Consider the following 12,912-nt stretch of genomic DNA (forward strand, 5'->3'; position numbering starts at 1 on the left):
TCCTCCAGTTAATTGTACACGATTGTTCCAAGAGCAGTAAGATAATAAAAACTAATTTCTTACAGATGGAAGTTCCAAGTCTATTATGAAGTCTGATTTCAGGAGCCATTAAGCCTTTTTCATTCTCAGAGCCCCTATACCTTGCTACCCATTGAGGCAAGAGGTGATAAAACCTGTGAGTGGCAAGATCACAGTGTTTCCAAATAGCTCTTTGCTGTCGAGCTTTCAAACAGCTACAAACAGAGAAATGTGTAGTTATTGACTCTTTTACAGGTTGAAGGAGTCAATGTTCAGAACTTTCCTGATTGCTCTGTTACTGGGATTAGCACTGCAGTGTTATTTCTCCCTTCTAGGAGGAGGAGAATGGTGACTGTGTTAAGTGCTTGTGATTACATTAGACATCAACTGCTAACACGTCTCCTATTTTTATGCCAAATTACATCTGTGGTCAAGCCTTGATTATTCAGAGCAGAGATTAACCTATCTTTTATGAGTAGCTAGATCTTTTTAAAAGAAAACTAACAACCTTTGCAGTACTTCGCAGGTTTCACAGCTGAGGAGGTGGAACACTAGCTTCTTTCTTTTTATGCCTCAAATATTTTATTAATGCAAATTGATTAGAGAGAGTTTAAATCATAGAATTTGCTGAAGTTACTTGTTCTCAGTAAATAAGGTGATGAATGAAGTTTTTTTCATTTCTGCTTAATTAAGAGGACTTAATTGAAACAACTACACATTTTCTTCTTTTTTAGATTGCAAGCTTGTTAGACCAACTACAACAATATAAAGATAATTTGATCAGTAAAAACGAGGAGATATTGCAGCTGAACTTGCAGTTAGAGATGCAAAAAAACCTTAGTACTTCCAGCATCAGCCAGCTTCAGTTAGAGAATGCACACTTGAAGGTAGGTCTCCTTAGCTTTAGTATGCGTGAGCTAAAACTTCAGAGCCCTCTGTTCTTGAGGGTTATGGTCTTTATCTCCTGATGTTATAAACAGATACTTGGTTTTGTTTCTCTTGTCGAGGGAATATCGCACTACCGTTACAATGCTAATGCTGTTTATCGTGTAACAAAAACCACCCAACACTCTAGATTCATGCTTATGGCATTATCTTCTAGAGTAATTTGATTTAAATGAAAAGGTTAGCTTTTTTCTAGCCATGACAGATTATGAACTACTGTGTTGTCATTTAGTAAACACTATACAGTTTTGTGTGCATTCCTGACCTCTACAGCCATAGCAAATGTTACAAGCTGGAAAACTAGTTGGTTGTCAGTCTGGCAACTAGCGTCTTCATCTCTTACCTTGAAAGTTGAGAAATGTTATGGCAATCTAATCTAGTGGTACAAATCTAAATAAAGTAGCTGCAGTTGTGTTCTTGAGTCCTTTAACATTATAGTAAGGAAGGGAGTGTTTAAATAAAGCCCTTGGCTCTGTTCTGCCATTAGGTTGGGAGAGAAAGTAAGTCCTTTCTAATGAGACTGCTGGTTTTTCTGATCAGGAGGACCTAACAAAACTTCATGTGAAGCAAAATCAGGACCTGAGTATTAGTGATTCCTCATCCTTGTCGTTCCCACAAGCCCTACTTAAAGAAAAGAATCAAGAAATCGATCACTTGAATGAGCAGATGAAGAGGCTTCAGCGTAAGCTAGAGAATACTCTGGAGAATAAAGTAAGAGTACTTACTGTATGTTCATGGCTTGATTTTGAGGGAAGCAAGGTATACAAAATCTTACTGAAAATGAAAACTATTTGATAATTCTCTTAGGAAAGTAGATAGCATTCTGAGTAGCTACCAGCTGAAGTGTGCAGTTCTTCCTGCTGTTAAATGTGTGAATTAATGCCTGTGTGATTCAGAAGAAAAATGTCATTTAAACTTCTATGTGCAATGGAAGTTGCACCTTCCATTGCACTAGTTCTACCTACATACAGTAATATTCAAACCTTATCATTTTGCTTAGGTTATGGAAGACCAAAAATCTGAAATTGAAGAACTCAGATCACTTGTTGAGCACCTTCGGGGTGACCAGGAAAGGCTGCATAAGGACAAAGAAGAAGAGGTAGAGCAACTCCATGGAGTAATTGAGAAGCTTCAAAAAGAGCTGGCACAATTTGGACCAGTATGTCATGAAGTTAGTGACAACCAAGATCAATTTGTATTGGGAAAGCCAGTGGAAAACCTTCAGAATGAGTTGAGGAAGGGACTGATAGATTGTCAGGGTGATAGTGATCCAAACGGAAAAAATACGTTGCTACTCTCCAAAGTGAGAGAACTTCAGGAGGAACTAGAGGTTGTCTCCACTGCTAGAGAAGCTCTTCAGCAGCAACTGGAAGAGAAGGAATCACAGTTCAAAATGGAAGTGGAAATTTTGGAGAAAAAATGCCAAAAATTACGAGAGTCATCAGAGCAGCATGTTGCAGAGCTAACCTCTCTGAGAACACAGTACGATGCACTTCAGGAAGAGTACAGCCTTTTCCGAACACATTTTTCTCAGAGAGAGGTTGAAGCAAGGATGACATTTTCTCATGTTCAAGAACTTGAAGATACTGTGAGAGAAAGGGAAGAAAATCCTCTAGAGAAAGACAGGCAAATGAAGAGAATGGCGGATCAAAAAGAAGCTGCCACAACCAAGCTGCAGTACTTAACAAAAGAGGCAGCAGAGCTTCAAACCGAGTTGGAAAAGAGAGATGCAAGTCAGGCTCAAGATGTTTGTACACTTCAGTTAGAAGTTTCTAGACTTGATTTCCAGGTGCAAACACTGAATCAGAGAGAAGTAGCTTATCAGAAAGAAATCAATGAACTGCAAGGTAGCACTGCAAAACTGAAAGATCAAATTGAGGCATATGTGAAAGAGCTTGAAGCCTTACAATTGGAAAGAGGTGAACTTATTTCACAGTTGCAGTTGTACAAGCCAAAGGAGCAACATGATCACGAAGAGACTAACTTTCTCAAGCCGTTCTGCCAGGGAGAAAGAAAAGGCGAAGCCCTTAAAAAAGGCATGGAGGAATTGGAAGAACTGGAAGCAAATATTGATAAGTCATTTGCAGTACTGGCTTCCCCTACTGATAAACCGGTATGTGATTTGTTTTTTAAGAGTATTATTTATTTGTTTTTTTAAATAATCCAATTTTGTGTCATATAAAGCCCTATAGCTTATCCTTTTCAGTGCTGTAAGAAAGGGTGAAGATGAATACTGTGGTATAAAAACAACTGTGATGAGTGAGTTGAAAGTCTGTCTATTTTTGTGTAGTTTCTCCAGCAGTAGCGAGAGGTAGATGCCTGGAAGGACTAAGAACAGGGCAAGCATTCATGGAAACCTAATCCAGTCAGTTTTTCTGAGCTGGATATGGTTTTGGGTGCAGATCCTAGGGTATGTATTGGGTGTAGGTAGCAAGGTGTTGGCAGTGGGGGAGCTGTAGGGAGGCCTCTGAGAAAAGGCTGGGGCTGCTCCATGCCGGGCACAGCTGGTTCCACCCTTGAGCCTGTCAGCCATGTGCATGACACTGCTGCAAAAACATTTTTAAGAAAGGGCAAAATGCCGCACAACCAGTGAAGAGTGAGGGAGGAAAAGTGTGAGAAGCAGCCCATGGAAGAGACCATGCTAGCGCAGATATCGACACTGCAGGGGAAGAGTTAGGAGTTTGGAGTGAAGGAGCAAAATTGAGCCTGGGGAGAAAAGGCTGAGGGGTGTGGGGGGGGGAAGCTGTTTCCGTGTTTGCCTTTGTTTCTTCACATCCAAATCTATTTTAATGGCAATAAATCAAATAATTTTTCTCCCAAGTCAAGTCTGGTTTTCCCATGAAAGTAATTAGTAGGTGATACCCCTGTCTGTGTCTCTACCCATGAGCTCTTTCCATCTTATTTTCTCCCCTCGATCTGTTGAGGAGTGAGAGAGGGGCTGGGTAGGCAGCTGGCCAAGTTCAACCAACCACAAGCTACTAGGACTATGTTTGCCATGCTTTATGGCTGTCTTGGAGAACTACATGAAAATACTTTGTCATGTATCATATTTTTTTTTTCGAAACCTTTATTTACTGTGCCTCTCTCTCATAATAAATTTAAATCTTTTTTAGAATCATTTGCTCCAGATAACCTAATGTGAACTTTTGGAAAGCACTAGGACCCAGATGACCTGTTTTTTCAGAGGGCTGTGGTTGTCTGTAATAGACCAGCTTACTGTCTTTTAAGGCTGGCTTACGGAGGTGATAAGTGTTAGTAAGAGGGCTTATATGAGAAGTTTTTGAGTGCATAGGAAAGGAAAAAGGTTAGGTGTCAGGCTTATGTGGATTTTGGAGATCCTGACTGACAGTATGATATGGGTATAAAAATGCAAGGTGGTTGACTTATACTGTACTACTTACCCCTTTGTAGTGGGAAGGGAAGATGGCTTTTCAACACCGGGTAGAAATGGTGGTTTATAGGTAGAATTACTTTATTTCCAAGTTAGGCAAAATAACTGAGCTTGGTATTGGTATTGCTAATGGTAAAAACCTACTTGCAAAGTTACTGTGATGTTACAGAATGTTTCATATTACTTTGCCATTTCACTTCATAGCCCAGCAATCACAACAGGATGTAGTTCTTCATTTTAAAACCTACTCAGTAATAACAGTGGGTTTTCATTAGGCTTTCGTTTGTTATCTTTGAAATACACTGATGTATGTAGGATGTAGCTTATTTAAATTACACTCGAATACCATCTCTCCTTATTTAAAGAAATTATAGGATAATCACTATGTAAAATCACTTAGGATTATTTTTTAAGCAAAATGAAGTGTGTAGCTATGCAAAATCTGTGATCGTTACTGGTGTTTTTATTTTTTTTTGCTTAAAAGTTCTAGTTTGGATCACTGCCATTTGCCTAGGTGATACCGTACATTCAGGGTTATCTCAGAAATCCCTCAGAAAAAGGGACTGGGTGGGAATAGTGTTGAATGACCTATGCAGAATTATGTACTTCAGACCACTGAATGGATGTATACAAGGCAGCAGCAGAGTTTATCCACCTGACTTCCAGTCTAATGGTCTACCGGACCACGTTGCTTACACAATAGTGATTGTTAGGTCCCTTCTTAAAGAACAGAAGTAACTGCCTTAACCAAATATGCTACGTACCAGACTTACTGGCTGTGTTTTTTATCTGTCTCTAAAGGTCTCTTTTAAGTTGTAATAGCCACTCGGTAGCAGCGGTAGCTCATGAAGGTCAGTTATCATCTTCCTGGTGGAAATCACAGGCAGCAACACTGTCTTTCTCTTGTCCAGAATAAGAGTACAACTGCTTGATCTCAGCTTAGTAATGATTATTTATTACAAGCTTACATTACTAAATTAAATTATTTATTAAATTAAATTAATTAAATTAAATACTTTATATTTAATTTAAATATTAAATTAATTAAATACTAAATCTTTGTGAGATCCAGTCAACTGCATTATTTATGCTGTTTGTCACGTAAAATACATACAGAGTGTGAGGTGCATGCACAACTTTAAATCATAGTTACTGTAGATATAATTTGAGAATGCATGGAAAATATACGATACATATGAATATGGAAATAGCTCACAAAAATATTTTTTCTTTGAACACTATGCGGGGAGAGGTAAAGGCTGTGAACACTTCACAGAATGAAAGGAATGTGGCGTGTCATAAAGAAGAACCTAATTCTGAATTGGGTTCAGCAAAAAAGGAGTTAAGATTCAGTGAAGAGAGGACTGGTAAAATTTTGAAGGATTTAAAGGTATGCTGTAATTCTGGAGGCAGTTAAATGATTTAAAAATCACTTTTCAAGTAGAAACTTAGATTATGAAAAGTTCACATATATATATCAGTATATGTATTTCTATGTTTAAGTGCTAAAAGTTTTACGGTAAGCTGAGGAGGGATGATCGTCAAAGTTAGAGAATATGCTGAGTCAAAGTAAACAAACTACCATGTCTTCAAACATTCATTACAACAGACCTTTTCCTACAGATCTAGTTTATCCCAGTATAAGGAAAAGTACAATATTTGGTTTGGAGTATCAACTATGGATAGTTGATAGTGACCATGAGCCTGAGAGCTGGAGAAGGAGAAAAAGAGCAATATTTGGGTACTTTCTGCTGTTCTGGTGTGCATTAGCTAAATGCTATTATACAGAACATCTTCAGAGGAAAAGAAATGACTACTCTTTGGAGTACCAAGACAGAAAACCCACATGAGATTAAGCAGCTCTTTACTTAACCCTGAATAGTGAATGACAGTTGGTTCAAATTGCTAACATTGAAGACCCTTTGTGTAATAGTGAACATAACACAAACAAATGCAGCATTCTTAGAGGAGCAAAAAAAAAACCCTACAGTTATTCTTGGGTTCAAAAGTGTGAACAATGTGGAAATTAGGAAAGTTATTAAAATGAAAGCTGGAGGAGCAGCTAAAAGGATAAAGTACTTGCAGCTAGCACTGGGCTTAAAACAGGCTAGGACTCATCAGCTAAGATGGATGATTAACAACAAAGGATTAAGATGACGGTCTAAAAAGAGAGAGAGAACAATTATTCACTGTATCTTAGAATGTAAGAGGTATGGAGGATGAAATGAAATTTGCATGGTGGCAGGTTTAAAATAAATTAAAATACCTTTTCAAACAGTGCATCATTTAGACTCTTAGCCACAGAATCTAAGAGGTCAAAAGAATGTTTTTATCTTAAAATGACTTGGATTGAGCGATTGAAGGAAAAATCAGCAAAGAACTGTCAAACAGAAAGATGTTGACTGCATGTGTGGCCTGGGATGTGTAGACTTTGGATTGCAGGATGCTTGGGGAGGTACCACTTCGCAAAACAGGGCAAAGCTCTGCTGTCTGGCAGGTTCCTTTGCAGAAAGATTGTTTTAGTCCTGTTAAAACTTCATCAGGATGATGGCAGTAAAACAGAGAGAGAACTACAGAAATAGGGATCCAGAAATTCCTCATTAAAAGAGAGAAGTAGGGGAGAGAGGCAGCAAGGAGGGAAAACAGACCCCTCTTAAAGCAGTGGGTGGGACAGCTTCTGAGGGGCCTTTGAGAGGATTCAGTGCCTGAGGTACTGAAGATGAAAAAGTGGAGGGAGCAAGGTAGCCAGACCTTCTGTATAAGTTACGGAGTCATTAGAAGAGAAAACTGCAGCTTGGCACGCTCAATAAATGTTCTGGCGTCTCCCTTCTGCCACAGAAGAGGCACAGCCTTTGCCATGAGCACACTTGTGCCTACTTTTCCTTTAGGAGTGTCTATATTAATGGTATCAGTATGTCCTGGAATTGCAGTGAGTTGGGCATTAGCCTTAGGGTTCCTTAATCACTTGGTGATGGCAAGTCCTACCACACTGGATCCCTGAGGTTATAAAGATGAGAGTAAAGGTATTTTCAAGATGTGGTTCAGAGGTGTTCCATTTGAATGTTGGCCTCCAGGTGGAGTGAATAACAGGTTTACAGGCTGAAAGATAGGAAGGTTTGACTTTTTGACTTCTGGAGTAAGCAGTGGGACTTGTTGGAGCACTGGCTCTGCAACAGCCGCCTTCCCATGGTGTCTGGTACACCTGCTTGTTCAAAAGAGCATTAAGGTCATAGGAAAAGAACAGTAACTTCAAGAGGTTTTAGGAAGGAAAGAAAGCTCTTTATACAGAAATGCTGACTAAATGAGAGCCCTTGTAGTAAGGTAGGCAGGGATGTATCTGCATACTCTGCGGCACAGTATTGACATTAGGCAGATGTCTCTGCAGTTTGAAGGTGGAAGTCCAGCCTTGGCCTGGTCAGTGACCATGCCCTCACACTATAGGAAAGATGCTTGAAAGGTTCTGTGGCCATTCAGATACCCAAGCGCTCAGGGTGGAAAATAGCTAGTTATGTGCAAGGATCACAATAACGCAGGAAGATGGACACCTGTTGTGTCCATGCTAGCTGTATTTCCCTGTTGGCCTCTGTCAGAGATGGTGGTTGGGTAGAAAGACTTTGGTCTGGTTTTATGGAGTCAGAGTTTGAGAAATGGTCTGCAGTGCTGCTGATCTGCAGAGACCTAGGTTTGTTCCTTGATGCTTGGAAAAATAAAATAAAATAAAAAAAAAAAAAGGTAGAGTACTCCTGTGGGAACAGGATGCTAAAAGATACAAGTATGGCCGTACCACAATCTAGGATATAGCATGTTGGCACGTGTGGCTGCTCTGTGTGTCGCATGATGGGACACGTGAATCCATGTTGCTGTTCCCTCCAGTGACTAGAAGCAGATGGTTGACAGTTTCTCCTGTATTGAAATGGCAGGCATAGGAACCATCTGTAGACTTCTTAACCAAGTTTTTCCTGGTTCCATGGGTCAGGAATTAAGCCTTAAGATAGTTCAGGAGGTATGTCCAGTTAGGAAAGCAACAGGTTTTGATTTGTTTTTATTTGAAAGTAGGAAGATTATCTACATAGCTACAAGGAATACCCTTTTTTCTTGATTGATACAAAAGTCAGCTCTGCAGAAATAAATTTGCTTACTGTAAAGATTATGTTTTTTGTCTCCTATTGATGATATGCTTGTTAAAAAGTTAGCTAGCATAAAAAATATACTAAACTGTTGGATCATTTTTACATAAAACCTGGGAATAATAAGAAATATGATTATTAAATTTGAGAAGATATTTTTAAATGCATGTCTTTCAGTTTGCAAAATCATATTTAAATTCCATTAAACAATTAATATGTGTTATTTCACTGTAGGGAAAAGATGAAGTTATGTTTGACTTGACGACTTGCAATAAAAATCCAAAACCTCAGATTAAGCGATTACAAGAAAATATCTTGACTCAGGAATTGGATGTGATCAACAAGTCTGAAGAGGAGCAAAATTTGAAAAAGCATTGCCAGCAAACGTTGGAAATTCATCAAACTCCCAATTCTCCAAAACACAATTTGAACATAGGCAAAGACACTTCAAAAGACTCTCAGAATTTCATTGCAGGTATGGCTTTATGGGGCTCGCCTGAGATTGTGAGGAAGCAAGATATAAGCATGGAGCTTCAACCAGTGCTTCATCTGACGCCCTTTTCGGAAGTTGAAAGCACAGATTTTGAAATGATGCACTCCAGGTCATCCATGCAAGAAGATAATTCTCTATTGCTGGGATATTCTAACCTGTATGAAAATGGCAGTGAGGAGGCAGCAGTGGGAGTAGACAGAAAATCTCCAGCTTCCTCTGAAAGTACCTATTCTGATGACCAAGATATGGAGAAGAAGATTTTTGTAAGTGATATTTCATGTCTGATTTAATTCTAATTAAGCAAGGCTGCTCAGCTCTGTCCCCCTCGGATCATTTGTTGGGTCATTGGCTCCGAATAGTAGAAACATAGACACCGAAAGGGGGTATCTCCAGTAATGTTCTCGTCACGTGATTTTTAGTTCCTCTCTCACTGTCAAATTGTGGAGCACATTCTGGCCTGTATTAAAACACTGTTAACCACTGCTTCTAATAACTGAAAACAGTCTTCCAAAACCTAGAATTGATCAATAAGCTGCTTACAGCAGGTTTTGCATCCTGCATGTCTATATGTTGCTGATGCGGTGTAAGTAAAAACATGGGTATTGCTCTTGTCTTCTCAGAAGATTTGAGAGGACTCTTCAAATCCTGGTACTTTTGCAGTGACGCTACATGGAAGTAACTGATAAATTTGTGATAATACTTCATGTGAAAGTAGTTAAGCTAAAACCTGTAAAACATTTTTGCTACCACGATATTCAAATTTACTGTAACAGTTCTCCACTTACAAATATCTGTCACTGAGTGTTAGAAGAGACTGTTTCAAAATTGGAGAACAGAGGTTTTTCTTTTTAATGGAATTATTTTATATATCTGTGTCTGTATTATTTCACAGGAAGATAAAGTTTGTACTTCAGAAAATTAATCTTTGGTTGTATGTTTTTGTGCCTTGCTTTTGAAGGGCAATTAATTACAAATACATGTCTATTTCTTAAGGCTATTGAAGGGGGGTGGGGTGGGGGCGGAAAAAGAGATGGAATGTCTTCCAAAGAGCAGCAATGTGGCATTTGTCATGGTATTTGCCATCTCAAACACTATGATCAAGTAGGCATTTGTTAAAATCTGCACTAATAATAAAGTTGTTATAAATGCAGAAAACTCTACAGCTGGATTCAGAAAACTAAATTAACATGAAAAATTATTTCCAAGCAGATGAGAGAAGCTGATAATCTAACTTTAACCCCTTCTGATTTACAAGATGATGTAAGATCAAGACCATCTGCTGTAGATGCAATGAGCGATGGATATGGCAGCAGTAAGTTGAACTTTGTAGATTTCTTTCACCATTTGTTAACTTCAGTATAAAAATACTATAACTTTTCCTCTTTCTCCCATTTTCTTTTACTGTAGATCTTTTATTTGAAAGTTATGCCTTTGTCAGGTGGTTCTTTTGTTTAGACTTATATATTTGTGCTAGTGGAAGTCTGCTTTTGCCTTTTCATCTTTACATACTGAAAAGGAGACATGGGGTTTTAGCAAGTGGTTTAACTACAGCACCTTCTCTGGTGCTAAAGGCAACTTAAAACCTTTTAAGTTAGTTGAGATCTCAACCAACTAACTTCATCTCACCCTACATTCATACTAAGAGAAGAAATCCTGGTTATTTTGCAAGTGATGCTGGTTTCATGTTCTTTTCATCTGTGTAACACTTGTGGGGGCGGTCTCTTTCTTCAGATACCAGCTCAAATTTGGCAGCTAAACTAATGCAGGAGCTACAAACGTCAGACCACCTAGATGCTAGTTCCATGGCTTATCTGCAGTACCGCGGAATGTTTCCAGATATTATGCAATCAATGAAAGAAAAGGAAATACTTTCACCACAGCTGAAGGTAATATATGATTAATAGAAGCATACCATCCTCTGAAGTGCCCTTTCATAGCAGACATGATGCTCTGGGGTTGGAGAATGAAGAGCACATTGAGTAACTGACAGGATCCAGGAAAAGCCAACCATGCAAAGTTGATGCAACCACCCACTTGTATTAGAACCAGTGCCACCAGAAGAGCATGTTAAGTATTAGTAATTGGAGGTTCCTTACTGAAAGTCACTGAAGCACTCATTTGCCATCAGACAATTTCTCTAGAGAAGTTTGCTGCCTACCAGGAGCTTGTATTTGTGACATCACTAAGAAGCTGCCAAGTCTGGTGAGCTCTACAGATTGTCATACGCTCCTACTCTTCCATGTAGGGTCTAACAATACTGTAACAAGGCAACTTGGAACACGAAAAGAGACTATATGTCCCTCAGATCAACTTTAAAAGGATTTGGGAGCACAAGTGGTATTCTCCTCTATCCTCCCAGCCAGAGGAAGGGGTCCAGGATGGAGGACACAAACAGATGAATGCCTGGCTGTGTAGCTGGTGCTATACTCAAGGTTTTGGTTTCTGTGTTCATAGATCTACCTTTGAGAAGCTGGGTCTGTTGGGGGCTGATGTGACTCACATGTCCAAGTGGGGAAAGAGTGTCTTCACCAATGAGCTGCCCAAACCTATATGGAGAGCTCTAAATTAGACTTAGCGGGAGAAGGGGATAGGGTTTTGAGCAACAGAGAAGAGCCAGGGGCTGCTGATGTATTAGAAACCAACACGGAAATACCTGTGAAATGCCTCAAAACTGCGTCTTGTTCCTCCAAAAAGGAGATGCAGTCAACAGCCCAAGTGAAGTGCCTTTATACCAATGCACATAGCATGGGTAACAAACCAGAGGAGCTGGAAGTCTCTGTGCACATAGAAAGCTATGATCTAATTGCTATCACTGAAACTTGATGGGACAAAGCACGTGATTGGAGCAATGCAATTGATGGCTATAAACAATTCAGAAGAGACAGCTGAGGAAGAAGAGGCAGCAGGGTTTCTCCCTGTGTAAAACAAACAAACAAACAAAACCCCCAAAAAACCCCAAAACCCAAGGATTCATTGTACAGAGTTGTCTTTGAAAAGCAGAGTAGATTTAGGATGCTGCATTTTAGGAGAGTGAGTTTTCAGTTGTTTAAGGAGTTTGTGGGTGGGACTTCCTGGGAAACTGCCTTTGTGGATAAAGGACCAGAACAGAGCTGGCTGCTATTTAAGGATACTTTTCTTACAGCACCAAAGCTTTTGATTCCTATGTGTAAGAAATCAGGCAAGGAAGGAAGGCAGAAGACAAGTGTGGCTGAGTAAGGACCCTGTGGTTTAACTAAAGTGTAAGAAGCAAATGCACAGACAGTGGAAGCAGGGATATGTAACCTGGGAAGAATATAGGGATGCAGCCTGGATGTGTAGGGATGGGATCAGGAAAGCTAAGGAACAGTTGGAGGGGAATTTGTCAAGGAATGTGAGGAAGAATAATAAGAAGGGCTTCTACTAGTACATTGAACAGAAAAGGAAGATTAAATAAATAGAAGAACTAATGACAACCTACAAGGCTGAAGTACTCATTAATTTTTTTGCCAAGTTTACACTGGCAACCACTTTTCTCACATCTTAAGTCCCTGAACTTCAAGGCAGGGACTGGGGGAATTAAGTCCTTTCCATTGTAGGAGAAGATCATGTTCAAGACCACCTAAGGAACCTGAACATACACAAGTCTATGGGACGCGAAGAGATAAATCCCAGCTTCCTGTGGGAATTGGCAGATGATGTTGAGTGGCTTATCAGCTGCATCTTTGAAGAGTCATGGCAGTCTGATGCAGCCCAGAAAGCCAAGCATATTTTGGGCCACATCACAAGAAGCGTGGCCAGCAGGTTAAGGGAGGTGACTCTCCCCATCTACTCTGCTCTCGTGAGACCCCACATCCAGCTCTGGAGCCTTCAGCATAGGACTAGACAGGGACCTGTTGGAGAGGGTCCAGAGGAGGGCCACGAAGATCATCAGAGGGCTGGGACACCTCTCCTATGAGGAC

The 12,912-nt window shown here is 39.8% G+C and overlaps 1 protein-coding gene across 1 annotated transcript in view; it reads left to right on the forward strand.

Moving 5' to 3' along the window:
* Positions 1–12,912, forward strand: part of PCNT (pericentrin) — a 104,756-nt gene that overhangs the window by 68,252 nt on the left and 23,592 nt on the right. Inside the window, exons 34-39 of the mRNA XM_063341208.1 lie at positions 753–905; positions 1,504–1,674; positions 1,964–3,076; positions 8,716–9,237; positions 10,181–10,286; positions 10,706–10,860. Coding sequence (XP_063197278.1) covers positions 753–905; positions 1,504–1,674; positions 1,964–3,076; positions 8,716–9,237; positions 10,181–10,286; positions 10,706–10,860 — 2,220 coding nt within the window. The remainder of the gene's footprint in view (positions 1–752; positions 906–1,503; positions 1,675–1,963; positions 3,077–8,715; positions 9,238–10,180; positions 10,287–10,705; positions 10,861–12,912) is intronic.

Source organism: Chroicocephalus ridibundus, chromosome 7, assembly GCF_963924245.1.
Source record: "Chroicocephalus ridibundus chromosome 7, bChrRid1.1, whole genome shotgun sequence".
In the NCBI taxonomy this organism is placed as follows: domain Eukaryota; kingdom Metazoa; phylum Chordata; class Aves; order Charadriiformes; family Laridae; genus Chroicocephalus; species Chroicocephalus ridibundus.